Source organism: Phaethon aethereus (genome assembly GCF_964289735.1).
Source record: "Phaethon aethereus genome assembly, chromosome: 1".
NCBI lineage: Eukaryota > Metazoa > Chordata > Aves > Phaethontiformes > Phaethontidae > Phaethon > Phaethon aethereus.
In genome coordinates this window covers 223915491-223943131 of record NC_138575.1, presented here as the reverse complement: position 1 = coordinate 223943131, position 27641 = coordinate 223915491, and the positions used below count along the sequence as shown (strand labels likewise).

The 27641-nt window shown below is 66.8% G+C and overlaps 4 protein-coding genes across 4 annotated transcripts; 1 reads left to right on the top strand and 3 right to left on the bottom strand.

The window, feature by feature from the left end:
- Window positions 1-6575: 6575 nt before the first annotated feature.
- On the top strand, window positions 6576-12884 carry APBB1 (amyloid beta precursor protein binding family B member 1; the record flags this gene model as incomplete). The annotated part of the gene is made up of 13 exons (XM_082004415.1): window positions 6576-7185; window positions 8744-8934; window positions 9112-9168; window positions 9249-9334; window positions 9546-9582; window positions 9927-10064; window positions 10153-10280; window positions 11130-11244; window positions 11537-11621; window positions 11982-12065; window positions 12212-12327; window positions 12414-12590; window positions 12662-12884. 13 exons carry the CDS (start codon window positions 6576-6578, stop codon window positions 12827-12829), a joined length of 1992 nt encoding a protein of 663 aa, XP_081860541.1. The 3' UTR covers window positions 12830-12884.
- Window positions 12885-13448: 564 nt separating this feature from the next.
- Window positions 13449-16937, bottom strand: SMPD1 (sphingomyelin phosphodiesterase 1; the record flags this gene model as incomplete). The annotated part of the gene is made up of 6 exons (XM_082015384.1): window positions 13449-13977; window positions 14067-14212; window positions 14549-14625; window positions 14705-14876; window positions 15356-16119; window positions 16725-16937. The coding sequence occupies 6 exons, from the start codon at window positions 16935-16937 to the stop codon at window positions 13568-13570; spliced, it is 1782 nt and encodes a 593-aa protein (XP_081871510.1). The 3' UTR covers window positions 13449-13567.
- Window positions 16938-19027: 2090 nt separating this feature from the next.
- CCKBR (cholecystokinin B receptor) lies at window positions 19028-21995 on the bottom strand (the record flags this gene model as incomplete). The annotated part of the gene is made up of 5 exons (XM_081997121.1): window positions 19028-19542; window positions 19848-19975; window positions 20107-20371; window positions 20466-20717; window positions 21845-21995. The coding sequence occupies 5 exons, from the start codon at window positions 21993-21995 to the stop codon at window positions 19028-19030; spliced, it is 1311 nt and encodes a 436-aa protein (XP_081853247.1).
- Window positions 21996-23077: 1082 nt separating this feature from the next.
- CNGA4 (cyclic nucleotide gated channel subunit alpha 4) lies at window positions 23078-26437 on the bottom strand (the record flags this gene model as incomplete). The annotated part of the gene is made up of 5 exons (XM_082015373.1): window positions 23078-23247; window positions 23298-25032; window positions 25736-25842; window positions 25973-26083; window positions 26325-26437. 5 exons carry the CDS (start codon window positions 26435-26437, stop codon window positions 23154-23156), a joined length of 2160 nt encoding a protein of 719 aa, XP_081871499.1. The 3' UTR covers window positions 23078-23153.
- Between the last annotated feature and the right edge of the window lie 1204 nt (window positions 26438-27641).

Sequence of the window (27641 nt, the reverse complement as noted above, 5' to 3'; positions counted from 1 at the left end):
GTACCTGTGCCAATACCAATGTCAGTACCATACCATGCAGTACTGGTGTCAGTACTGATATCAGTACCGATGTTGTTACTGGTGGCAGTATGGGTGTCAGTACCGGTGTCTGTCAGTACTGGTGTCAGTACGGGTCCATGCAGTACCGGTGAAAGTACCCGTGGTAGTACCAGTGTCTGTCAGTTCCGGTGTGTGTACCAGTGTCAGTACTGGTGTCAGTACCAGTGTCAGTACCATATGCTGCAGTACCGGTGTCTGTACCAGTGTCTGTCAGTACTGGTGACAGCACTAGTGACAGTATGGACGTCAGTACCAATGTCAGTACTGGTGACAGTATGGGTGGCATTACCGGTGTCTGTTAGTACTGGTGTCAGTACTGGTCCATTCAGTACTGGTGTCAGTACCGGTGTCAGTACCAGTGGCTGTACCGGCCTGCATACTACCAGTGTCTGTACTGATGTCAGTGCTGATGTCGGTAATGATGTTGGTACTGGTGCCACTACCTCTGTCAGTCCTGATCTGTGCAGTGGCATGGTAGTACCCGTGGCAGTACCAATGTCAGTACTGTGCAGTACCAGTGTCAGTACTGGTGTCTGTACCGGTGTACCTCTGGGCAACCTGGGCCAGTGTTCTACCATCCTCAGTGTGAAATGTTTCTGCCTTAGATCTAGTCGAAATCTCCTCTCTCTTAGTTTAAAACCGTTACCCCTTGCCCCATCGCAACAGGCCCTGCTAAAAAGTCTGTCCCCACCTTTCTTCTCAGCCCCTCTCAGCCCTGGCAGCTGCAGGAAGGTCTCCCCGGAGCCTTCTCTGATCCAGGCTGAGCCCCCCCAGCTCTCCCAGCCTGGCCTCCCAGCAGAGCTGTTCCAGCCCTCGGAGCATCGCTGGGGCCTCCTCTGGCCCCGCTCCAGCAGGTCCATGTCTCTCCTGTGCCGAGGGCTCCAGAGCTGGACGCAGCCCTGCAGGGGGGTCTCCCCAGAGTGGGGCAGAGGGGAAGAATCCCCTCCCTCGCCCTGCTGGCCACGCGGCTTTGGGGGCAGCCCAGGACACGGTTGGCTTCTGGGCTGCGAGCGCACGTTGCCGGCTCCTGTCCAGCTTTTCACCCACCAGTACCCTCAAGTCCTTCTCCATGGGGCTGCTCTCCATCCCTTCATCCCCAGCGTGTGCTGATACTGGGGGCTGCCCCGACACAGGTGCAGGACCCTGCGCTTGGCCTTGTTGAACCTCATGAGGTTCATGTGGGCCCATTCCTCGAGCTTGTCCAAGTCCCTCTGGCATGTCAACCGCACGACTCAGCTTGGTGTCATCTGCAAACTTGCTGAGGATGCCCTCAATCCCACTGTCTATGTCATTGATGACGATATTAAAGAGTACTGGTCCCAGTATGGACTCCTGAGGGTCACCACTTGTCACCTATCTCTATATGGACATTGAGCCGTTGATGACTACCCTCTGGGTGTGGCCATCCAACCATTTCCTCATCCATCCAACAGTCCACCCATCAAATGCATCTCTCTCCAGTTTAGAGAGAAGGATGTTGTGGAGGATCGTGTCGAAGTCCAGACAGACGACATTGGTAGCTCTTCCCTTGTTCACTCATGTGGTCACTCCATCCTAGAAGGCCACTAGGTTGGTCAGGCAGGACTTGTCCTTGGTGAAGCCAAGCTGGCTGTCTCGAATCACTTCCCTGCCCTCCATGTGCCTCAGCATAGCTTCTAGGAGGATCCGCTCCATGGCCTTCCCAGGCACAGAGGGGAGGCTCATGGGTCAGTAGTTCCCAGGGTCCTCCTTGCTGTCCTTTCTAAAAATGGGTGCAATGTTTCCCTTTTGCCAGTCTCCAGGGACTTCACCTGACTGCCAAGACTTTTCAAATATCATGGTGAGTGGCTTGGCAACTGCATCAGCCAGTTCCCTCAGGACTCTGGGATGCATCTCGTCAGCTCCCACAGAGTTGTGCGTGTTCAGGTTCCTCAGGTGGTCTCAAACCTGATCTTCTCTTACCGTGGGAGGGACTTTGCTCCTCCAGTCCCTGGCTTGCAGGCCATCCCCTCGAGAAGTGTGGGAAGAGACACTGCCAGTGAAGACTGAGGCAAAGAAGCCATTGAGTACCTCAGCCTTCTCCTCATCCGTTGTTACCTGTTTGCCAGTCATGCTCCTCGGGGGGGTACGCTTTCTTTGACCTTCCTTTTCTGGCTGACATACCTGCAGAAGCTCTTCTTATTGTTCTTTGCATCCCTTGCCAAGTTCAGCTCCAGCCACACCTTGGCCTTCCTGACCCCATCCCTACACAACCGGGCAGCATCCCTGTACCCATCTCAGGATCCCTGTCCCTGCTTCCACTGCCATTGCATTTCCTTCTTGTGCTTTAGTTTGACCAGCAGGTCTCAACTCAGCCATGCTGGCCTTTTGCCTTCCTTTTCTGATCTCTTACCCTTGGGGATTGAGAGCTCTTGCGCTCTACGGAAAGCGTGCTTAAAGATGTGGCAGCTCTGTTCTGCTCCCTTTTCCCTGAGGACAGTTTCCCAGGGGGTCCTATTGACCAACTCCCTGAAGAGCTGGATTTTTGCTTTCCTAATAGTGTTGGTAACAATGTCAGTACTGGTGTCAGTACTGCGGTCAGTACTGGTCAGTACTGGTCCATGCTGTAGCGTGGCCGTACCGATGTCAGTACCGTACCGTGTAGTACTGGTGTCAGTACCAGTGTCTTTCAGTACCAATGTCAATACTTGTGTCGGTACCATTGGCAGTACTGGTGTCTGTCAGTACTGGTGTCAGTACCAGTGTCAGTACAGATGTCAGTACCAATGTCAGTACTGCTGTCGGTATCATTGGCATTACTGCTGTCTGTTAGTACTGGTGTCAGTACCAGTGAGGGTACTGGTGTCAGTACCGGTGAGGGTACTGGTGGCAGTACTGGTCCATGCAGTACCACTGTCAGTACTGATGTCTGTAATGATGTCGTTACCGGTGTCAGTACCACTGTCAGTACTGGTCTGTGCAGCGGTGTGGCAGTACCTGTGGCAGTACCCGTGGCGGTACTGTACTGTGCCGTACCAGTGGCAGTACAGGTGGCATTAGCAGTGTCTGTCAGTACTGGTGTTGGTACCAGTCTGTTCAGTACCGGTGGAAGTACCCGTGGCAGTACCAGTGTCTGTCCATTCTGGTGTCTGTACCTGTGTCAGTGCTGGTGTTGGTGCCGGTGTCAGTACTGGTGTCAGTACCTGTGTCAGTACTGGTGTCTGTCAGTGCCGGTGTCTGTACCAGTGCCAGTACCAATGTGAGTGCTGGTGTCAGTACTGGTGTCAGTGTCTGTCAGTACCAGTGTTGATGTTGCTGTCAGTGCCGTTACCCGTACCAGTGTCAGTACTGGTCCGTGCAGTACCTTATTGTGCATCATCGGTGTCAGTACTGATGTCAGTGCAGTAGCGTGGCAGTACACATGGCAGTACATGTGGCAGTACCAATGCCAGTACCGTACTGTGCGGTACGGCTATCAGTACTGGTGCCTGCAGTACTAGTGACAGTTCTTGAATCTCTCAGTACCAGTGCTGGTGCCAGTATAAGTGCTGGTGTCAGTACTGATTGCAGTACCCGTGTCTGTCAGCACCAATGTTAGTAACTGGTCCATGCAGTACCAGTGCTAGTACCGGTGCTAGTCCTGGTGTCAGTACTGGTGTCGGTACCGGTGTCAGTACTGGTGGTGTTGCCAGTGTCAGTATTGGTGTCAATACCAACATTGGTTTCAGTACTGATGTTGGTAACAATGTTGGTACTGGTTTCGGTATTGGTATCAATACCATCAGCAGTACTGGTCTGCGCAGTAGCAGTGACAGCACCCCTGGCAGTGCTGGTGTCTGTCAGTACTGGTGTCAGTGTTGGTGCCAATGTCAGTACCAGTGTCTATCAGTATTAGTGTCTGCCAGTACCTGTGTATGTACCAGTGTCAGCACTGGTGCCAGTGTCAGTACTGGTGGCAGTAGTTTTGTCAGTACCGGTGGCAGTACCAGTGTCTGTCCGTTCCAGTGTCTGTACCAGTGTCAGTACTGATTTTGGTACCGGTGGCTGTACCGGTGACAGTACTGATGTCTCTCAGTACCAGTGCTGGTGCTGGTATCAGTGCCGGTGTCAGTACCAGCCTGTGCAGTAACGGTGTTGGTACCAGTCTGTGCAGCACCTGTGTCAGTACCGATGTCAGTGCTGGTGTCAGAACCGGTGGCAGTACCGGTGGCTGTACTGGTTTCTGTCAGTACCCATGTCAGCACCCATGTCAGTACTGGTGTCAGTACTGATGTCGGTGCTGTAGCGTGGCAGTACATGTGGCAGTACCGATGCCAATACCGCAGTGTGCAGTACCAGTGTCAGTACTGGTGTCTTTCAGTACTGGTGTCAGTACTGGTGCCTGCTGTACCGGTGGCAGTACTGGTGACGGTGTCAGTACAGATTGCAGTACTGGTGTCTGTCAGTACCGGTGCCTGTCAGCACCAATGTTAGTAACGGTGTCAGTACTGGTCCGTGCAGTACCAGTGCTAGTACCGGTGTCGATGCTGCTGTCAATACTGGTGTCAGTACTGGTGTCAGTACTGGTGTCAGTACCAGTGGGAGTATCGGTTTCTGGCAGTACCGATGGCAATACCAATGTCGGTGCTGGTGTCAGTACAGATGGCAATACTGGTGTCTGTCAGTACCGGTGTCTGTCAGGACCAGTGTTAGCAATGGTGTCAGTACTGGTCCATGCAGTACTGGTGCTAGTACTGGTGTCAGTACACTAGCAGTGTCCGTGCCAGTGTCGGTACCGGTGCTGGTGTCAGTACTGGTGACAGTACTAGTGTCTGTCAGTACTGGTGTCTCTACTGGTGTCAGTACTGTTGCCCATGTCAGTACTGGTGTCACTACCAGTGTCTGTCAGTACTGGTATCTGTCAGTACCGTTGTCTGTACCGATGTCACTACTGGTTCCACTGTCACTACTGGTGTCAGTACTAATGTCTGCCAGAGCTGGTGTCTGTTACTACCGATGTCCATACTGGTGTCAGTACTGATGCCTGTGTCAGTAGTGTTGTCAGTACTAGTGTTGGTCAGTACTGGTGTCTGTCAGTACCAGTGTCCATACCGGTATCAGTACTGGTGCCCATGTCAGTACTGTTGTCAGTACTTGTGTCTGTCAGTACTGATGTCTGTCAGTACCAGTGTCCATACCGGTGCCAGTACTGATGCCGGTTTCAGTACTCATGTCAGTACTAGCGTCTGCCAGTGCCTGTGCCAGCATCAGTACTGCTGTCAGTATGGTGTCTGTCAGTACTGGTGTCTGTACCAGTGCTAGTATCAGTGTTGGTACTGGTGTCAGTACTGATGTTGGTGCCAGTGTCAGTATCACTGTCAGTACTGATGTCTGTGCCCTTGTCTGTCAGTACTGGTGTCAATGCTGATGTTGGTGTCAGTATCAGTGTCAGTACTGGTGTTAATATGGGTGCTGGTGTCAGTAGTGGTGTCAGTACTAGTGTCTGTCAGTATTGGTGTCTGTCAGTACCGGTGTCCATATTGGTGTCAGTACCACTGTCAGCACCAGTGCCAGTGTCGGTGCTGGTGTCTGTCAGTACCAGTGTCTGTACCGGCGTCTGTACTGGTGTCGGTGTCGGTACCAGTGTCGGTAGCGGTGCCCGTGTCAGTACCGGTGTCTGTCACTTCTGGTGTCAGTACCGGTGCCTGTCAGTACCGGTGCCTGTCAGTACTGGTGTCTGTCAGTACCGGTGTCTGTACCAGTGTCAGTACTGGTGTCGGTACTGTGGTCAGCACCGGTGTGGGTGTCGGTGCTGCTGCCTGTCAGTACCAGAGTCCGTACCGGTCCCTGTACCGGTGCGGGTGGGGGAGGGGGCGCTGTCCCCGCCCCGCACTCGGAAGCGGAAGCGGAGCCCCCCCCGCTCCCCCCCCGCCCGCGGAGCAGCTGCAGGTACCGGCCGGGCCGCGACGGGGCCGGTTCCCCCGGGCTGGGGGTCTTGGCGCGGGGGCGGGTGGCCGGGGGCGAGTGAAGGACCTGACCGGCCGCGGGTCCGCTCTGCGCTGCGGGGGGCGCTGGAGGGAGCGGGGGGGGGCGGGCCGGGCTTTGGGGCAGCCTGGGGACCGGGAGGGCGCTGGAGTGGGGGTTACCGGGGGACAAGAGGGGGTTTCGGGGGCAGACGGGGAGCCTGGAGCCCGTGGGGACCCTGCAGCGCCGGGGCCAGGGGCCCGGGACCCGGGACAGGACGGTCGGGGGTTGTCCCGTGGGTGCGGTGTCCCCGTGGGGTCTCCTGGAGAGGGGCTGGGGGCGCTGACAGGGACCGTGGGGGCGGGTGGCCGCGTTGTGGGGCCGCTGCGGGGCGTGACCCCGTAGCCGTGGCTGCCCCCGCTCCCCCCCGCCCGCAGCCCCCATGGACGCCGAGGTGCCGGCGCCCCGCGGGCTATAGGAGCCTCCCGCCAGCCGCAGGTGAGGGTTGGGCAGCGCCCCGCAGCGGGGGCGGTGCGGGGGGGCACCCGCCGTGTCCCCTTGTGCCGTGCGGTGCCGGCGGTGCCGCCTGTCCCCGTGCCCCCCCAGGCCCCGCCATGTCGGGGTCCCTGAGCAAGCGGAGCGACCTGGCCAACGACAACAGCTGCCTGGGGCTGAGCCTGGTGCTGCAGGGCCCCCCCGAGCCGGGGCAGCTGCTGCGCCCCAAGGGCCCCCCCAGCTCTCCCCACGGCCCCCCCCTCTATGGCAACACGGAGCTGCAGGGCAGGGGGGGGCCGCCCGCCCCAGCCAGCGAGGAGCCGGCCAACGCCAAGTGGGTGAAGGACGGGCAGAACCAGCTGCGCCGGGCAGCTGAGCGGGACCAGAACCGCAACGAGCTGGGCCCCCCCCCCGAGGAGCTGGAGGTCTCGGCCCGCAACGCCCGCAACGCCAGTGGGGGTGCCCTGCCCCTGCTCATCGACCTGCGGGGCGCTGAGGAGGAGGAGGACGAGGAGGAGGAGGAAGAGGAGGGCGACGGGGACTCCACGCCGGTGCAGAGCGACCCCATGACGGCCGAGTCGGAGCAGAGCGGGGAGCGGGCGCCCCGTGAGCACGGCCGCAGTGCCAGCCTGCTCTTCGGGGTGCGCAGTGGTACCGCCAGCGACGAGGACTCCAGCTGGGCCACGCTCAGCCAGGGCAGCCCCGCCGGCAGCTCCCCCGACGATGCAGGTGGGCACCCACAGGCACTGGCCCCACGGTGGCCCCATGGTGATCTCTGACTGCCCAGACTGCCCCACGGTGGCCTGTGATGACCCCATGGCATCCCCTGCCTGCCCCATGGCTGTCCTTGCCTGCTCTGCCTGTCCCACTGTGTGGCCTGCACCGGACCCGCAGCTGTGACTGCCTGCCCTGTGCCTGCCCCCGATTCCCCCACAGCTTCTCCCAACCACCCTGCGGTGGCCCTTGCCTGCTCCATGACTGTCCCTGCCTGCTCTGCCTGTCCCACAGTGGTCCCTGGCTGCCCCATGGCTGCTCCCACCTGCCCCATGACTTCCCCTGACAACCCTATGTTGGCCCCTGCCTGCCCTATGGCGGCCCCTGCCTGTCCCCCAGCGGCCCCCATCCTGCTGTGCCTCACCTGGTCCTGTCAGCCCCACATCTTCCTCCCCGCTTCCCTGGCTGTGTGCCCACTGCTGCCCCCGGCTCCCATTAGCTGCGTGGCACCCCACTGTGTGCCCCCTGCCCATGTTGACCCCCCCCCCAGCACCCCTCCCTGGCTGTGCCCCACTGCGCTGTTGCTGGTTGCACAGTCCCCGCTGTGCCCCATGGCGCTGGCCCTGCTGTGCCGTCACCCGCCATCCCCTCTGGGGCTGCAGCCCCACTGTCCCCCCAGCACCTCCGTGTGCCCCCCGGCGCCTTCCCTGGGCTGTAGGCCCCCCCGTGTCCCCAGCTCCCCGTCCCCATGCCTGGCAGTGCCTCCTCCCTGCCCTGCGTGCCCCGCCGCGACCCGTCTGCCCCGCACGGCGCCACGGCATCCCGGCCTGTCCCCTCCTGTGCCGTGCTGTCCCTGCTGTGCCCCCCCGTCCTTGCCCCCCCAGCCCTGCGCCCTCCCGTGCGTCCCCCCGCGCGTCGCGGCCCCGGCGCTGCCGTCAGCGGTTGCCGGGGAAACGCCCGGCCCGTCCGGCCGCAGGTGAGCGCGGCCGGGGCCGGGGCCGCGTCGCCGTGGGTCCCGCCACGGGGCCGGGGCTGCGGGGGGGGCCGGGGCAGGGCGGGAGGCCGGGCCCCGCGGCGGGGGGCGCGGGGGCACAGGCCCCACGGCGCCGCGGGGGCTCCAGGCTGCGCTCCGGCCGGCAGGCGGCACGACCCCCGGCGTGGGGCGGGGGCAGCACGTGCCGCACGGACCCCTTCGTGGTCATCGTCCTACCGGACACGCGCCCAGGTAGGGCCGCGGTGCGGGGGCTGTGGCGCCAGGGGCGCCGGGGGCTTCGGCGGGGCCCCCGGCCGGGCTCTGGCGCCCAGCTTGGCCGTGGGAGGCCGCGTGTTGCTGGGGCTGGGGACTCCCGTCCTGCGGCAGCGTGGGGGTCCCAGGCCCTGCCTGGCCACAGGCCCCCGGTCTCACAGCTGTGGGGGGTCCAGAGCCCTCCCTCGGGGGTCCTCACCTCGCGAGTCACTGGGGCGGGTGCCCAGTCCGTGGGGCAGGGGGGGCTCTGTGGGGCTGGGTGTGCTGGGGCCGCCCGGAGGAGCCCGTCCCTGCGGCACCCCATTCTGACCGGGCCCACTCCCCCAGACTGCTTCTGGACCCGCAACTCCTTCGAGACGGACTCGGACCTGCCGGCAGGATGGATGCGGGTGCAGGACACCTCGGGCACCTACTACTGGCACATCCCCACCGGCACCACGCAGTGGGAGCCCCCCTCGGGGCTGGCCCGCGGCTCGGCTCCCAGCTCCCCCGGCAACACCCCCTCCGAGGAGCCGCCGGTGAGGCCCTGGGGACCCCAGGGTGCAAGACCATGGGGCAGTGGGGACCCCAGGGTGCGGGGCATGGGGTGGTGGGGACCCCAGGGTGCGGGGTGTGGGGCAGTGGGGACCCCTGGGGTGCAGGGCCGTGGGACTGACCCATGGTCACGCACTGAGCTGGCCCCGCTCTCCCCACAGCTCGCCTGGACCGGCTTCGCCCCGGCTGAGCGCTTTGGCGAAGGGGATTTTTGGAAGGTGAGAGGAGGCGCTGGGCAGCCGCGGGGGGTCAGCACCCCGTGGCTCCCAGCTTGGACCAGCCCCCCCTCCCTCCCCAGGACCCCACGGTGGAGGAGGCAGATGACGAGCCTGGAGCACAGGATGAGGAGCCGCCGTCACCGGGCCTGACCTCGCCGGGTGGGGGGTGCGTGGGGGGTGCATGGGGGGTATGGGGCTGTGCCTGGGCCCCACAGGGAGGTTGGACCCTGGTGGACAGGCAGTGGGAGGGGGGTGTGGAGGTGTAGTGTGGGGCTGGAGCAGGGGTCAGGGGGCTGGGTGGGCAGAGCTGGGGGGCTGGGGTCTCCCCTGCAGTGCCAGGGTGGCAGCAGCCAGTGACGGCCACCTTGCTCTTGCAGTGTGGCGCTCGCTGAGGAGGACAAGCCGGGCTCCAAGGTAGGCCTGGGGCCCTGGGGTGGCAGGTGCCCAGTCCAGACCCCCCCATGCCACAGGGCCCCCACTGGCTTTGTTGGTTCCTTCCCCCTGTCGCTGTCCCCCACAGGGAGTCTGGCCCAGTGCCAGGGGTGGCTGGGACCCCCACACGGGGTTGCAGCCTGGTGCTGCCACGGTGCCGTCACCACCATGAGAGGGGGCTCATCCAGGTTTGGGGCATGGGATGCCCCTGCTGTGGGGTCAGGCCCCAAAAATCGGGGGCGCGCAGGTGCAGGCAGCTGGCTGGGGTCCCTGTGGTGGAGCCATGCCTGCCCCATGCTGTGCCTGCCCCATGCCATCCCCCACAGCGCTTTGCCGTGCGCTCGCTGGGCTGGGTGGAGATGAGCGAGGATGAGCTGGCGCCGGGCCGGAGCAGCATCGCCGTCAACAACTGCATCCGCCAGCTTTCCCTGCACCAGCGCGGTCCCCCCGGTGCTTGGGGGGAGGTGAGCGCCCCTGCCTCGCACGCCGTCCCCAACAGCAGCTCCCCACGTGGTCCCTGGGACCCCCTCTGACTGACGCGGCTTCCCCCAGGGCCGGGCGATGCTGCTGCTGCTGGAGAGCCAGACGCTGAAGCTGGTGGACCCGCAGGATCAGGCCCTGCTGCATGTGCAGCCCGTAGCTGGCATCCGCGTCTGGGGTGTGGGGCGCGACAGTGGCAGGTGGGGGTGCCGGGGCCAGGGGGTCCCAGGGATGTGTTGGGTGCCTGGGTTGGGGGTGAGGGAGGATCCACACACGTGGGGTTGGGAGCTGCATGGGACCCCACGGGGTCTGCAGGGGCTGTGTGTGGTGGGGCCGCGTGGGAAGCATGGTGTACGCGGGTGCTACGTGGGGTCTGTGTGTGTGGCGGGTGGGCATGGGGTGGGTCCCAGCACCTGCAGGTCCTGGGGACAGAGGGTGTCTGGTGCCTTTGGGGATGTGTGGGGATCTGGGTGCACGCATGCCACGGGGCCACCGGGGTCCTGCGCACCTGGGGTGTGGGGTCGTGTGGGGTCTGGCTGCACACAGGGCGTGCAGCTGTGGGTGTCCCATGCATGCAGGGGGTGGGGGCCTGCAGAATGTGGGTGCACGTGTGGTGTGGGGCTGTGGGGTCCCATGTGCAGGGGTCATGAGGAGGTGTGGGGATGTGGGTGGATGCAGGGTGTGGGGCTGTGGGGTCCTGCGCACATGTGGTGCAGGGGCATGCGGGGTCCTGAGGCTGAGCCCCCTGAGTGGTGCTGGGGTGGGGGGGTCTCACAGGTCAGGCATGGCCTTGTGCGGGTGCAGGGGGACCCGTGTGGCGGGGGGCTGCAGGGGCTGTGCACGCCCTGGCCCCGCTAACTCCACTCTCTGGCTCTCTCTTGCTGTGCTGGCCGGGGACACAGGGAGAGGTATGGCAGCCCAGCCCCACACCAGTCCTCCCCGTCCCGTCCCTTGCTGGGCTGGTGGTGGAGACACCTGGGTGGGGGCAGTGGGGAACTTGGGCAGCTGGGGTGGCCGGGAGGGTTCCTGAGCATGGACCCTCACTGCAGGGACTTCGCCTACGTGGCCCGGGACCCGCTGACGCAGATGCTCAAGTGCCATGTCTTCCGCTGCGAGAGCCCTGCCAAGAACATCGCCACCAGCCTGCATGAGGTCTGCTCCCAGGTGAGTCCCCCTGGGCCTCCCAGCCCCAGGTAACCCCTCCCCCCCTGCCCCCAGCCCCAGCCTCAGCCTGCACAAGGTCTGCTACCAGGTGAGCCCCCCTGGCCCCAGTGAGCTCCCCATGGCCCCCCCCAGGTCAGCTCCAAGGTATCTTCCCGGGTGAGTCCCTTCCCACCCCCTTGTCCCCAGGGAGCAGCCAGCTGGTGGGGTGCTGTGGGGTGCCATGGTCCCCTGTGGGGAGCAGGAGCCCTTGGTGTGACGTTCAGGGGGGTTGGTGCCCCCGTGCTCTCCCCAGATCATGGTGGAGCGGCGAAGCACCCGGGCACCAGCTAACGGCCTCTCCATGGACCCCTCCAGGCTTGTGGAGATCCCGTTCCAGGGTATGGTGGTGCAGAGGGGGCTGGGAGAGGCTGGAGGGTGTGGGAGGGGGCTGGTGTATCCAGAGGCTGTGTGGGCTGGGGTGGGGGGAGCTGGGGGTTGCATGGCTTGGGGGGGGCAGCTGGAGGGCAGGGACAGCTGTTGGGAGATGGGGTCGGGACCAGGTGTTGGGCGATGGGGTGCAGCGGTGGCGTGGGGCTGGCTGCTGGGTGATGTCTGGGTGTAGCGGTGGTGTGGGGCTAGCTGATGGTTGGGGTGCAGTGGTGGTGTGGAGCCGGGTGTTGGGCGATGGGGTGGGACCAGGTGTTGGGTGACACGGTGCAGCAGTGTTGGCACGGGGCTGACCCTGCTCTGTGCCACAGTGGAGTTCCCGGTGCCCAAGAGCGAGGTGGTGCAGAAGTTCCCGGTGTGCTACCTAGGCTGCGTGCCCGTCGCCAAGCCCGTGGGTGAGTGCGCAGCGTGGGCGGCACCGCGGGGTGCTGGGGGGCGGCAGGGAGCACTCACAGCCCATGGGGTTGCTGTGGGGCAGGCGCCCTGGCCCCCTTCCTGCCCACCCGCGCGGGGCGCCTCTGAATGCCCTGCCCATCCCCAGGCATGGACGTCATCAATGCGGCACTGGAGGCAGCACTGGCCACCAGCAGCAAGGAGCACTGGACCCCCATCGTGGTCAATGTGGCGCCTGCCACGCTCACCATCACCCACGAGCAGGTGGGTCTGGCCCTGCGGTGCCTTGTTGCCGGCCCCGTCCTGGCGGTGTGGCGGGGGCAGTGGTGACCCCGGCTGTGTGCCCACAGACGGAGGCAGTGCTGTGCGAGTGCCGCGTGCGGTTCCTGTCCTTCATGGGGGTGGGCCGGGATGTGCGCTCCTTCGCCTTCATCATGGCCAGCGCCCCAGGCGCCTTCCGCTGCCACATGGTCTGGTGCGAGCCCAACGCCGCGGGGCTGAGTGAGGCGCTGCAGGCTGCCTGCATGGTGAGTGTCCCGCCTGGCCCCCTCCCCATCCCAACAGCCCCTTCCCTGGCCACTGATCCTGCTCTCTCCAGCTGCGCTACCAGAAGTGCCTGGATGCCCGGCCCCAGGCCTCCAGCTCCTGCCTGCCTGCGCCGCCCGCCGACTCGGTGGCCCGCCGGGTGGGCTCCTCCGTCCGCAGAGGCGTGCAGAGCCTGCTGGGCAGCCTGAAGCCCAGGCGCCTCGGGGCCCAGACACCGTGAGCTGAGACTGGGGGAACTACCGAGACCCATTCCCCACCTGCCGCCCCCAGGATGGGACGGGGGGACGGGGCGGAGGGGGCGGCAGCGCCGGGGACATGCAGGGCGCCGGTGGAGGGTGAGCCCACGCCAGGGGGGCGTGTGTGCGTGTGCGAGTGTCCCCGTGCATGGAGCCACCCGTGCGCACGAGGGGCCGCCGGGCACTCCTGTGCTGGTGGTGCGTGCCGAGCGCGGTGCCCTGCCGCAGCTCTGCCCTGTCCCGCCATGCCCTGGGGCAGCGGGTTGGGGGTCCTGCCTCACGTGCCAGGGCGAGGCCCCCACCACCCCACGGGGACGATGGCACCAGCACGGCGGGGGCGCGGGGCCTGCCCTGCCCCGATGCATGCGGTCTAACCTGTGGCGTGGGGCTCCCTGGGGCTGCTGGCTCCGGAGCTGCCACTCCTGCTGTAACAAAGATCTGTGTTGTACTAAATAATTAATAAACCCATTCCACCAGCCTGGCCTGGCCCCCTCCCTGCGGCACGCGCCTGGAGGCGGATGAGGAGAAGCAGCGGGGCCGCCTGCCCCCCAGTGCATCCCCTGGGGCCTCGGGCAGGAGCCGCTGGGTCCATCACAGCTTTATTGTGCCGTGGGTGGGGGCGGCAGCTGGCAGGAGCACAGGGACAGGCAGGGACCTGCCTCGGCTCCTGCCTGTCCCTGCTGATGCCAGGTGCTGCGTGTGTCCCAGGGGCCAACCCTGCCTCAGCAGAGCTGCCGCTGCCGCCAGAGCGCCTGGATGCGTGGGAAGGGCAGCGCCGGTCGCAGGGGCTGGCAGAGGCCGGGGTCAGCGGAGCGGCCGGTGCGCAGGGCACAGAGCAGGGCTGCCTTGCAGGCGGCCAGGCAGGGCTCGCGTGGCGGGTGGCCCTTGTGGAAGAGGAACCAGAAGTGCTGGAAGAGGCGCTCGTCATCCTGGAAGCGGCGGATGAGCCGGTCCCAGTCGGTGGGGAAGGCACTAGGCAGCCCGTAGGCCTCCCGGGCGCGGTAAAGGCGCTGCCAGCGCGGCTCTGCCCCCGGCACATTGGCCTCTGTGAGGTTGAGAATGAAGGTCTCGTGGTCCAGCACGGCATGGGAGCTGCCAGGGTAGGCGCCGTCCACCTCGTACACGCGGTAACCTGTGGGCAGGGCGGGCAGCGTCAGGGTCGGGCAGCAGCACCATAGCCAGAGAGGGGCACTGCCATGGGGCTGGGGGGTCAGGGCGCACCGGGGTTGAGGTTGATGTAGGTGGTGACACTGGGGGCTATGAAGGCGATGGAGACAGGGCGCGTCAGCGTCTCCTCATCGTAGAACATCTCAAACTCATCCACGTGCGTGTGCCCGAAGAACTGAGCTGCGATGGTGCCCTCAAACCTGCGCGGGGCCGGGCAGTGAGGACTGCTGGCACCCAGACCTCCACGCTGGCCCCGCCGTGCTGCCTGGCAGCTGGCACGGTGCAGCCAGTCCCGTGACCTGGAGCCCCCCGTCATGCCGGGCTCAGCTGATGCTGCGTGTCCAGGCCGTGCCTGTTGGCACTGGCTCCTGCCCGGCCCTCACCCCAGCTGCGGCACAGCCCTGCCTGGCACGGGCCACTTTGGGCTCCTGACCCTGGATGCTCTGGCATAGCACCATCCCCCCAAGCCCTTCCTTGCCGTGGGCTGGGCAGTGGGGCAGGGTCTGACGAGTGGGGTGGGGGTCTGCGGGGCTGACCTGCTGACGATACGGTAGTAGTTCCAGCTCCAGCTCCGCAGGCAGTGGGCCGGGGGGATGTGCCCAATGATGTGCACCTAGGAGGCAGGGGAGGACAGGGGGCTGGGGGGTGCTCAGGACCCCCCGCATGCAGGGCCAGTGTCCCCCCACCCTCACCTTCTCCCCCGCCTGCTCGGCGGCCGCCAGGACCCCCACCAGCCACTGCAGCTGCCCCGCAGGGTCAGTGGAGTTGATGAGGAGCCAGAAGTTGGCCTGAGAGCAGAAGTTCATGTTGAGGGAGACAAGGCGCAGCCCAGGCCAGACCTGCACCGTGTAGAAACCAGCAGCCCTAGGGGGATGGCGGGGGGGTGAGTGCTGTCTGCCCCTGCCCCACACCACACGCCCCCAGCAGCCCACTCGCCCATCCTGGGCCCCCCTACTCCCCCCAGCAATCCCTCCCGAGCAGCCCCCTTGCCCATCCTGGGCCCCCCTTACTCCCCCCAGCAATCCCTCCCCTCTACCCACCTGCCCAAAGCACCCCACACCCCCTGAGCCCCCACAATCCTACCAGCCATGAGCCCCCCTTGCACCTCCTGGAATGGAGACCCACCCCCCCCGCTGTACCCTCCCAGCCCCAACCCCCCCCATCCCTCCCAGCCCCAAGCCCCCCTCAACCCTGCTAACCCAGGCCCCCCCCTTGCCCCACTAATATGGAGACCACTTCGTGCCCTCTCATCCCTGAGCTCCGCTTGAGCCCCTGCTAGCCCAAAGCCCCCCAGCCCAGAGCCCCCGCTTGCCCGCCCGGCCCCCACCACCAGCTGCCCCCACCGGAGGGTCTGCAGTGCTGAAGGGGGCAGCCAGTCCTGCCAGGCCTGAGCCATGGCATCGTACAGCCAGGCGGAGGACTGGTTGCCCTGCACGTATGGCGGGGGGAAGGCATTGACGGGGGTGGCCTCGTGGTTGCCCACAGCTGGGTAGACAGGTAGAGCACCCAGGTGCTGGCGCAGCAGCCCAGTGACGGTGCGCAGGGCCAGCAGCTGGTCCTGCCGGCTCTGCTGCCAGACGTCATGTGCCGGGATGTCGCCTGTCCAGTATGCGGCGGCGAAGGGGGCTGCGCCGGGGAGCTGGGCCAGCAGCGCCTCGATGGTGTGCAGCGGCAGGTCACACTTGCCATACTCGCCCCAGAACCCAGCACCGCCGGGGCCGGGGTGAGCAGCACCGCGGCAGCAGAGCGGGTCGGGGCAGGCAGCTTCGCTGCCTGGCACGTAGTGGCGGTCCCAGTGCAGGTCGGTGAGGAAGAGGAGGCGGGCAGTGGGGGCACCGGGTGGTGGGGGCACCGGGGGCCGCACCGGGTGGCTTGGGGCAGCGGGCAGGGAGACGTTCCAAGCGCCGAAGATGTCCCAGTGGCCACAGCGCTGGCCCAACAGCAGCCCGCAGGCCTCGCCGGGCCGCAGCACCGAGCGGGCCCAGGCCGACACCACGTCCCGCTGGAAGAGCTGCACGGCCTGCCGGCAGATGTCGGGGCGCGCCAGCCGCAGGTCCTGGCACAGCCGGGCCGCCACGCGCCCCACGCGCACCACGTTGGGCTCCAGCTGTGGGACAGGGAGTGGCTGGGCTGGTGCCGGCTCCCCAGGATGGCCCCGCCGCCCCTCGCCCCCGGCTGCCCCTCCCACCCTGCTTGGCTGGGAGCCCTGAGTCGGGGGGGACCCACACCCACTCACGCCCCTCCAACCCCCGGGTGCGAGGCAGGGACCCCATTGCCCTGGCCCAGATGCCCTTTTGGGGAAGGAAGGGGGAGGCCCTGGGGGCGCGCCCCTCCCCAGCCTTCCCCAGTCCCTCACAGTGGAGCCGCTGGCCTGTCCCAGCCCATCCCGTCCTGGTCCCGTGCCCATCACAAGCCACGACTGCCCTGGCCTGTCCTGGCCCCGTCACGAGGGCACGGCCCAGCCCAGCTCCTGTCTCCAGCCCTGTCCGGCCCCATCTCTGTCACGTCTGTTCCCGTCCTGTCCCTGTCCTGTCCCTGTCCTGACCCGTCCGCATCTCCAGCCCAGTCCCCGCCTGTCCCTGTCCTCTCCTGATCCCGTTCCTGCCCCGGCCCCGCTGGCCCCGCTCTGCCGCTGTGCCTGCCGCTGTGCCTGCCGCTGTGCCTGTCGCTGTGCCTGCCGCTGTCCCCCGCCCGGCCGCGCTCTGTCCCCACCTGCAGCGCCACGTCCAGCGCCCCGAAGAGCAGGCGACAGGCCGGGCACGACAGGTTCCGCCAGCCCCAGCGCGCCGCCGCCTCGAGGAACGCCTCCCCCCCGGCAGGGGGCGAGCCCGCCGACAGCGCCAGCGACAGACATAGCGCCAGCGACAGAGCCAGCGACAGCGAGAGCGGCGGGGCCAGGCCGGCGCCCCGAGCCCGCGCCGCCATGGCCGAACGAGGCCTCGGCCGCCGGGGGCGGGGCCAGGACCACGGGGCGGAGCGCTCGTCAGGAGGGGGCGGGAACAGCGGGGCGGGGCGGGGCGGAGGAGAGGCAACAACGGGACGGCGGCGCCTTTAAATGGAGTCCCTGTCAGCATTTTGGGAGATGGAGTCCCCTTGGAGCATTGTGGGAGATGGAGTCCTGTTGGGGACTGTGGGAGATGGAGTCCCATTGGGGACTGTGGGAGATGGAGTCCTGTTGGGGCATTGTGGGAGATGGAGTCCCGTTGGGGACTGTGGGAGATGGAGTCCTGTTGGGGACTGTGGGAGATGGAGTCCCCTTGGGGCACTGTGGGAAATGGCGTCCCTTTGGGGCATTGTGGGAGATGGAGTCCCGTTGGGGCACTGTGGGAGATGGAGTCCCGTTGGGGACTGTGGGAGATGGCGTCCCCTTGGGGCACTGTGGGAGATGGCGTTCCCTTGGGGCATTGTGGGAGATGGATTCCTCTTGGGGCATTGTGGGAGATGGAGTCCCGTTGGGGACTGTGGGAGATGGAGTCCCATTGGGGACTGTGGGAGATGGAGTCCTGTTGGGGACTGTGGGAGATGGCGTCCCCTTGGGGCACTGTGGGAAATGGCGTCCCCTTGGGGCATTGTGGGAGATGGAGTCCTGTTGGGGACTGTGGGAGATGGCGTCCCCTTGGGGCATTGTGGGAGATGGATTCCACTCGGGGCATTGTGGGAGATGGAGTCCCGTTGGGGACTGTGGGAGATGGAGTCCTGTTGGGGACTGTGGGCAATGGAGTCCTGTTGGGGCATTGTGGGAGATGGCGTCCCCTTGGGGCATTGTGGGAGACGGAGTCCTGTTAGGGACTGTGGGAGATGGAGTCCTGTTGCGGGTCTTGCCCCGCTGTGTGTGGGTCCCAGTGCAGATGGTTGGGCCCCTGCACCCACTGCCCGTGGGGAAGGGCCCGTGGGTGCAGGCGTTTTTGTCTGTGTGTGTTCAGATGTGTGTATGCGCATGTTCCCCTCTCTGTGTGCGGGTGTTTGGTGCAGCTGTGTCTGTGCATGTATGTGCTTGTGCATGTGCAGGTGTGTGTACACGCACATGTGTTTGCAGCTGCGTGCACAGGTGTGTGTGTGCAGGTGTGCACGAGCTTGTGTGTTCACGTGTGCGGGGTGCAGGTGTGCGCTGTGGCGCTGTCTGAACCCACGTGTGAATGTGCAGGGCTGTGCAAACCTGCCCAGCTGTTTGCATGTGCACAAGCACATGTGAGTGTGCAATGTGTGTGCACATGTCCACGTGTGGGTGTGAGCCATGTGTACAGGTGTGTGCATGTCTGTGTACAGCTGTGGGTGCCTCCGCGGCTGTGATGTGTGTAGGGCTGTGTACAGCCATGTGTAGCTGTGTGTGTGTGTGTCTGTCTGTCTGCGTCTGTCAGTCCGGTCCCGGCAGCTGGGGTGCAGACTGTCTGTCCGTGGCGCCTGGTGGGGCCCTGGAGCGGGGCAGGAGGTTGGCAGGACCCACCACTCCTGTCAGTCGCACGGCCGCTGCCCCGCGATCTGGGGATTCCCGCAGTGACGTGGCCCAGCCCCACAGACCCCCGAGTCCCATGCGGTGCAGACCCCCTGTCCCACCCGGCTCTGGCTTGCAGCCCCCCGGTGCCGGGTCGGGCCGAGCGCAGCGGGAAGCAGTGGCGCAGGCGGGCACAGGGTGAGTTTATTCCAACCGGAGCTGGGGAGTGGCGTGGGGAGACTGGAGCTGGGGGGCATCTCGACCCCCTCCCACCCCCAGCCTGCCTGGTCCTGATGGCCGCCCTGTCCAGCCGGGGATCCCCTGTCCTGGCTCCTCACTCCCAGCCCTGCCTGGGCATGATGGTGCCTGGAGCTGAGGGGCACTGCTGGGACCCCTGGGGCTGTGCGGGGGCTGGTGAGGTCCCAGAGCAGAGGGGCTGGGGGGCGTGGGGGGTCCTGGAGGCTGGGGCTGCGCTGAGCTCTGCCAAGCACTGGGGTGGAGCACAGGGAGGGTGCCAGGGCAGGCAGGGCTGTGGGGGGTGGCAGGCAGAGCCCGGGGGTCAGCGGGGGCCAGGGTGGCCGGCTCAGGGGGGCCCGAGGCTGCTGACAGTGGTGTAGCTGAACTTGGAGAGCGAGGCGTTGGCGTTGGCCACCTCCTCCTCGAGCGGGCGGCGCGGGCAGGCACGGCGGCAGCCGGCGCAGGTGGCCAGGAAGGCTTTGCGGAAGCGGCGGTTCATGAAGCAGTAGATGAGGGGGTTTGCGCAGGCGGAGGTGTAGGAGAGGAGGTGGATGAAGGAGATGGGCGTCCCCGAGAGCGCCCGCTGCGCTGCCCGTGGGGCGAAGGCACGCCACGTGTTGGCGGTGAAGATGGGCAGCCAGCAGAGGAAGAACATGGCCACGATGACCACCAGCATGCGGATCACGCGCCGCTTGGCCACCAGCTTTGCCTCCGAGCTGTTGATCCGCGCCCGGTCCTGCTGCGCGCCTGCTGCGCCCAGAGCCCGCAGCTCCAGCGCGCCACCTGGCCGGGAGAGCTGCAGGTAGCAGCCGTCCCCCTCGTCGCAGGCAGGCGCCGGCTCCCCACTGCCGTTGCGCTGAGCTGTGGGGTGGAGGGGATGCAGTCACGGCTGTGGCACCGTGGGGACCCGCATCGCACCAGGGCCATGACCGTATCCTCCACTGGGATGAAGCAAGACGTCAGGACAGGATGCGGCACAGGGCCCTGTGCAGGGAGGGGTCCCCAGAGAACCCCCCAGCTGTGGGTACCAGGGGTGGGGGCTCAGCCCTCCCCCTTGTCCTGGGGCAGGAGGCTCTGCCTGTGTTGGAGTCATGCGGTGGGAGGTGAGGGCCGCGCCAGGCTGAGCACTGCCCCCAGCCCTGCCCCATGCCAGCCTGGCCCCTCACCTGCAGCCTCCCCCTTGAGGTCCAGCTCGAAGCGGATGCCTCGGTAGAGTTCGCGGGAGATGAGCCCGTAAGCCACAATCATCACCACGCCTGGGATGAAGAAGAGGACGAGGAGCAGCAAGACGTACCTGGAAGATGTGGCACCTGTCGCTCAGTTGCCCCTTGCCAGCCTGGCCGCAGCAGAGGGGCCAGTGGCTGTACCGTGTTTCCCCTCATGCCAGGGTCTCAGGGGTGGGTGGGGGTCCCGGGGCCCACTCACCAGGCCTGCCGGACGTGCTCACTGGGCCAGTCGTGGGTGCACTGGCTGACGGGCAGGCGGGTGCCGCGGGCAGGCATGGCACGCGTGGTGCTGTAGACGGCGTAGGGCAGCATGAGCAGTGCTGAGAAGAGCCAGGTGCTGGTGATGACCCGGCAGGCGTGCGAGCGCGTCTGCCAGACGCGGGACTGCAGCGGGTTGCAGATGGCACTGTACCGCTCGATGGCGATGGCCACCAGGCTGAAGGTGGAGACCGAGACGGAGATGCCTGTGGGCAGCAAGGGTCAACGCCCATGGCATGGCGCAGCATGGCGTGATGTGGCTCGGCCCTCCCCCGGCCCCCACCTGTCACCCCCTCGTACCCATGAGGTAGGCCATGAGCTTGCAGACGGCCTCTCCGAAGATGAAGGTGCCCATGAGGTTGGGGACGAGTGTGAAGGGCATGCAGCAGAGCGCCAGCATCAGGTCACTGAGCGCCAGGGAGAGCAGGAAGGAGTTGGTGACAGTGCGCAGGCGGCGGTTCAGGAGCAGCACGGCCACGACCAGGGCGTTCCCACAGACGCTCAGCACGAAGATCAGCGCATACAGCAGGACACGCACCGTCAAGTCGAGGTCTGCGGGCAGCAGGGTCATGGGCTGCCACGCGGGCATCCCAGTGGCTTGGGGACATCCCGGCATGGCCAAGGAGATGCGCCCTGGTGGCCCGCAGGCACCCTGGCACAGTTGGGCAGTGTGGCTGAGCACGGTCTGGGCACCTGGGCTCCAGCCGGCTCCAGCTGTGTCCAGTAGGCTTGGCAGGAAGCTGGCAGCTGAGTGCCCTGTTTCCCTCCGTGTGGCTGCCACCACAGCAGTGGTGGGGCTGGGATGCCCTAGCTGTCCCCCGGCTTGGCTCTGTGGACGCACCACTGCCCGGGCTGGGTGCCAGCATCGGCGCTCTCCGAGCCAGGCAGGTGCTGTGGTGGGTGCTGTGGCTGGAGCCGCGGAGCAGCCGCCGTCCTGCCCGTCCCCAGGACTGAGCCCTCGGCTGTGCAGGCAGGATTTGGCTGCCTGCCGCCAGCCCTGGGCCTCTGCCCTCCCGGCGCAGAGGGAGCCTGGTGCCGGAGCCCCCACTCCCCTGGCCGCGCTGGGACGTGACTGGGGCAGCTCATCCCTGGGAGCCGAACAACAGCTGGTGCTGGCACTGCATCCCACTGCCCACGGAGACCCGACCGGGCGCGGTGGGGTGGGGGTCCTGGCCCCTGCTGGGGTCCCCGCCGCCTTACCACTGCATCCCGAGCAGAGCACCGTGATCCCACCCCTGGGCTGAGTCCAGCTCGGAGCCCGGGACACCCCCGCCGTGCTGCCCCCAGCGCCGGCACCGGGACCGCCGGGCAGTGCCTGTTCCACTGAGCCCCCAGCCCGGGGCGCACCCTGCGGGGCCGGGACCGGAAAGCGGGGCAGCGGCTGGCGGGGCGGGACGGGCGCGGTGCGGCGGGACGGGGGGCACGGCGAGTGCCGTGGGCTGCACCGGGCATGCAGGCAGGGAGCATCGGGGCGCAGGGCGGGGTGAAACGGGCAGGCGGGTGAGGTGCGCCGGGAGACACGGCGGCGTGCACCGGGATGGACCGGGCAGGCAGAGGAGGGGCACCGGGCTGGCGGGTGCACCAGGAGGCACGGCGGGACGAACCGCGGCGGTCGGGCGGGGTGCAAGCGGCGCACGGCGGGACAGCGGCGTGTCCCTCTCGTCCCCTCCCGGTCTCACCTTTGGGTGCCGGAGGCCCGCGGAGACCCCGGCGGAGGAGGTCGCAGGCGGAGCCGTTCCCGGGGGAGCCGGAGCCGCCGGCGGAGCCGGAGCCGTTCCCGGGGCGGCAGAGCAGCTCCTGCAGCGACTCGTTGAGACGCCGCGGGTCCATGGCGCCCTCAGAGCCGCCCCGCGCCCATCGCGCCCGCCCCGGCGGCGGCACCGGCAGGAGGCTCCGCTCCGCTGCGGAGCCGCCGGGAGAGTGAGCGGGGGCGGTGCCCGAAGCGGGCTGGGGCGGGGGTGCGGGGCGGGCCGGGGGCGGCACCGGGCAGCGCGGGGGGGGGACGCAGGGGAATTTGCGGGGAGACGCAGCGGGAGCGGGGGGTGGAGGGGCCGGGGGATGGCGGGGGCGCAGGGAGGTGGGCACAGGGGACAGCAGGGGCGGGGGGGGGGGGCACGGGGGCGCCGGGACGGAGCTGCGGCCGGGGCCGGAGCCGGCGGGGCCTCGAGTGGGGTCGGGAGGCTCGGTGGGAACTCGCACGGTGCTCGCCGGGGACGCCCGCACGACCGCGCCTGGAGCGCTCCTGCGGCACGATGCGGCGGCGGGCACCGTGGTGGCTGTCACCGTGGTGGCTGCACCGTGGCGGCGGTCACCGTGGTGGTGGTCACCGTGGTGGCGGTCACCGGGCGGCTGTCACCGGGCGGCTGTCACCGTGGTGGTGGTCACCGTGGCGACGGTGCCGGCGGCTGCTGCCCATGCGGATGCCGCTGGGGGCGGCACGGCGGGGTGGGGGATCGAGCTGCCCCGCCCCGGTCACGACTCGCCCACGTCCCGGGCCGCCCCGCTCCGGGCCCCGGTGCGGATCCTGCCGCCGCTTTCCCGGGAGCCTCTGGCACCCCGCGCCGCCCCCATCACCCTCACCCTGCCGGGCCCAACCCTTCCCCTGCGCCCTCCCCTTCCCCTTCTCCCCGTCATGCCCTTAACCCCATCCCTATACCCATCGCCATACTTATCGCCATCGCTATCCCTGTCCCCATTCCATCCCCATCCTTAAGCCTATCTCTATCCCTATCCTTATCCCCATCCTATCCCTATCCCTATTCCTATCCCCATCCCTATCCCCATCCCTATCCCTATCCCTATCCCACCTGTATACCATTACATCCCATCCCCGTTCTCATCCCCCTTCCCATCCCGTCCCGCGGCTGTTACAATGCTGTCCCGGTTCATGAACAACTCATCGTTACTTAGCAACGGCTGTCACTGTTACCTAGCTTTGGCTGTCATGGCTACCCATCTGCAGTTGTCACTGCTGTCCCCAGCTAACCCTCAGCGCCGGGGTCCTGTCCCTCCCGCACCCTGCACCCCCGTGGGACCCCGCATCCTGAGGGGACCCTGCACCCCTCTGGGACCCTGCACCCCACTGGAACCTTGTGCCCCTCTGGGACCCCACATCCCATTGTGACCCTGCGCCCCGGGGGGACCTCGTACACCTTGGGCACCCTGCGCTCCAGGGGGACCTTGCGCCCTGGTGGGACCCCATGCCCCACTGGGACCCTGTACCACATTGGGACCTTGTGTCCTGGTAGGACCCCATGCCCCTCTGGGACCCTGTGCCCTGTGGGGACCCCATTCCCCTGCAGGAGCTGGTTCCCGGCAGGACCCCATGGCATCGTGGGACACTGCACCCCGCTGGGAGCCTGTGCCCTGGTGGGACTCCTTCCTCCAGTGGGACCCCCTGCCCCAGCAGCACCCTCTGCCCTGGCAGGACCCCCTGCCCCAGCAGGCCGCTGCCGCCGGAGCCGGCGCTCGAGGCGTTCGACACGCAGCGCCAGCTTGAAGGCGCTGGACTCCAGCTGGGCGAGCAGCCGGGCTGCCCGGGTCTGCAGCCCCTCCAGGGCTGTCTCCAGTGCCTGTGCCCGGCGCTTGGCCTCCTCCGCCGCCGCCGCTGCCGCTGCCTCAGCGTGCACGTCCAACTTGCCCATGTGCAGCAGGAGCTCGCGGCCCTTGGCCTCCATCGTGGCCCGGGCGCTGGGGAACTCAGCCAGCACCTCCGCCAGGTCCTCCTTGGAGAGGCAGAAGAGGTCCGAGTAGCCGATGCTCATGATGTTGGCTGTGCGCCGGTTCCCCGAGGTGTTCCCTGGGGAGGTGGGGGCTGCGGTGAGGCTGGGGTGGGCCAGGAGGCTGCCGTGGGGTGCAGTGGGGAGCTCACCTTTGATGTTGATGAGGCTGATCTCCCCGAAGTAGAGCCCCTCACCCAGGACAGCAATCTGCGTGACGCCATCCTCTGCCACCACGGCCAGCCGCCCCTCACGGACAAAGTACATCTCACGCCCCACGTCACCCCTGCGGCAGACGAACTCACCGGGGCCGAAGACCTGGGGCCGCAGCCGCAGCACCAGCTGCCGCAGCACGCCGTGCTCCCAGCTCTGGAAGAGGCCTACGCGGCGCAGGGCCGGCAGGTGGACGCTGGCCACCACCTCGGCCCGCAGACCCCGCGGCAGGTGCCGCAGCACTGCTCGCTCTGCCGGAAGCTTCTGCTGCGCCCGCAGGTGCTGGTGCCAGCAGGACACCCGCCGCGCCAGCCGCCCGCCCACGCCATGCGCCCGCAGGTAGCATCGCACCGGCTCGGGGTCGGGGTAGAAGGCGGCATCAGCTGCGTTCATGTTGGAGATGACAGAGCTGATGCTGCCTGTGATGGTGGCGAAGCCCAGCACAGCCAGGAGGAAGCTGGTGGTGACGAAGAGGAACTCCTCCTCGCGCCGGGGCTCTGGCGTGTCACCCACGGTGGCGAGGATGAGGGTGGAGAAGTAGAAGCTGTGGAGGTACTGCCGCAGCGGGCGGGTGAAGCCGGGGTGGCTGGCGTTGGGGCAGACCCAGGGGTCCGCGCCCAGCCCCAGCCGGGCCGAGAGGGCGAAGTAGAGGCAGCCGTGCCAGTGGATGGCGATGAAGACGTAGAGCATCAGCTTGGCAACGCGGAAGGCGTTGGGGTGGGCCGTGCGTGTCTCCCAGCGGTCGAAGGCCTCGAAGAGCCGCGGCGCCCGCAAGCAGCGGTTGGCGCGCATGGCCGGCACTCCCGGCCCCAGGTGCAGGTAGAGCAGGTCAGTGGGCAGCACTGCGGCCATGTCCCAGGGGAAGGATGAGGAGCGCAGGTAGCGCCGCCGGATCCGGCCATGGTCCTGCACCAGGATGCCATCCTCGAGGAAGCCTGGGGGCAGCGGGTCAGGACACGGCCCCATGCTGTGGGGACCCCTGGCCGGGAGGGGTGTGGTGCTGCGCCCAGGAGGGACATTGCAAGGGTGGGGACAGGGGACTGCTGCCGGGGCTCCTTGCTGGGTGGCACGCAGGCATGGGGGGGTCTCCCAGCGAGAGGGGGGCCCCAAGTGAAGGATGACGGGCTCAGGGTGCCCAGGGTTTCCCTGTGCTGGGAGGAGGTTGGTGGTGGAGGAGAGGGTGGGTGCCTGGGATGGGGCACAGGGGGATCCCTGGGCCTGATTCGCCTGGAAGGGTCCCAGGACGGGTGTTCTGTGGGACGTCGCTGTGGGCTGGGGGTCCCCCATGCTGCTTGGGCTGCCCTTGGGGCTGAGGGGCTTGGTGGTGGGTGCTGGGACCCCAGAGGGGCCTCCCAGGCCCACACCCCTGTGCTGTGCTGGCTGATGGGGTGACGGCTGTGCCCGCCGGGTGGGGGTGTGCTTGCAGACACGGGCATGCACACGTGAGTGCACGTGATGCATGGCCATTTGCACACAGCTGTGAGTACACACATACGCCTGTGCACACACGTGCACACAAACACGTCTGCGCACACAGGTGAGTGCATTTGCGTGTGCAATCGTGGCAGGCGTGGGGCAGGTGGGGGGCTGGGGTGGGGCCGGGGCGTGGCAGGGGCGTGCTGGAGCATGGGCACTGACCAGTGTGGAGGCACACGGCGATGTCCAGCAGGTAGAGCGTGTCGCAGAGGGAGTCCAGGCTCAGCCACAGCACCGTGTGCTGCTCCTGCAGGTCGGGGAAGCAGGACCTGCTGGCACGGGCGGTGTCACCGGGGCTGGGATGGTGCCGACAGGCACCAGGATGCCCCGTGCCCCCACCCTCACTGCGGGCACTGGGGTCCTTTGGCAGCAGCGCCCACCCCACGCCCGCCCAGGCACCTGCAGATGAGGATGATCCAGTTGTAGAGGACGGGCAGCGCCATGATGCTGATCCACCAGTAATACCAGTCTCCGGAGGGGTCCAGAATCCAGCTCCGGGGGGTGGTGGTGCTGCCAGGGGAGGCAGAGGGATCTCAGGGCTGCTCCACACCCTGGCTGGGCCCCTGCCTTGGGGCTGTGATGGCTGCTGGCCCCCACCAGCCCCACACCATGCCCCTGCTGCCGGTGGCTCCTCGGCTCAGCCAGCTCCTTGCCATGGCACAGGGTGCTCCACGGCCCCATGGGACTGAGGGGGGTCCCTGCTGTGTGCTCCCATCCCAGGCCACACAATGAGCAGCCCTGCCCTGCTCACCCCCAGGCTTGTCCGGTGCCGGTGCCAGGCTTGGCTGTGGTGATGAGCCTGGTGGTGCTGCGCGACTGGGGCCGAATCCAGCGGCGGGACAGCAGGGAGCTGAGGCTGTGCATCCTGCAGCGCGAGCACAGGCTATGGTGAGGGTCCTGCACCCGTCCCCAGTGCAGCAGCCCAGGCGCAGCACTGAGCACCATCCCTCAGCGGGATCAAGTTGTGTGGCTCTGCCTGCACCAGGCGCATCCTGGCAACGCGGGACTCCCCGGGGCGCTCGCTGGCCCACCGGGACGCCAGGGCTGCAGCCAGACACATCTCCAGCCATGCTGGGTGTGCTGGGGTGGCAGAGCCATCGCCTGGCTCTGCTGGGGGCTGTGGCATACCAGAGCACAGACATGCTGTGGGGTGGTGCAGCAGCCCCTGGGCCGCGTTTGGGTGCAGATAGGCAGAGACAGGTCCTGCCCATGCTGCTGGCGGGTGGGAGCGTGCACGACCCCTGCAAAACAACAAGCGCTGGGGTCATGGGTACTCTGAGTGGGGGTGTAGGCTCTGGCTCCAAGGCCGCGTGGGGCATGCGAGGTGCCAGAACCAGGGTGGCACAGTGGCTTGGTGCCAGCGCTGGGCTGGTGGGTGCTGGGGCACCCTAGATCAGCTGCAGAGGTTGCATGGGGAGAGCTGACCCCGGGTCTGTGGGGCAGGGACACGTGTCAGACCAGGTGCCCCAGGGCCCCGGGCAGCAGGAGCTGCAGGTCATGGCTGGGCGTGGGTGCTGGGTGGGGGCACTGTGCCCATGTGGGTCTGAGAATGGGGCACTGGGTGTTGTTGGGGGTGCCATGCACAGGAAGGTGGGAGCGGGCAGGGGGACACCATGCAGAGTGCGAGGGATGGTGCTCAGTGCCTGGTGCTGGGTGTCCCTGGTGCACTGCAGCAGGTGCAGGTGGGCACGGTGGGATCACGGCGCACCGTGCAGCCGGGTTGCCGTGACCAGGACTGTGCCTGGTGCCAGGTGTGGTGCCCGGGGCTGTGCGGCAGTGACGGTGCCCTGTGCCTGCTGCCAGGGCAGTGCCTGGCTCTCGGTACAAGGGCAGGGCTCCAGGACTGCTCCGGTGCAGCTACTCGCTGTCCCCTGCCCGGCGCCCAGTGACAGGTTCCAGTGCCCGATGGCCGGTGCCGGGCAGTGCCCTCTGCAAGATGTGGCAGCAGTTCCTGGTACCTGGTGCACTGTGCTACAGTGGCACCCAGTGCAGGGGATACCCGGTGCAGGGGTGCCCAGTGCGGGGGGTTCCCCAGTGCAGGGGTTCCCCGGTGCAGGGGGTGCAGGGG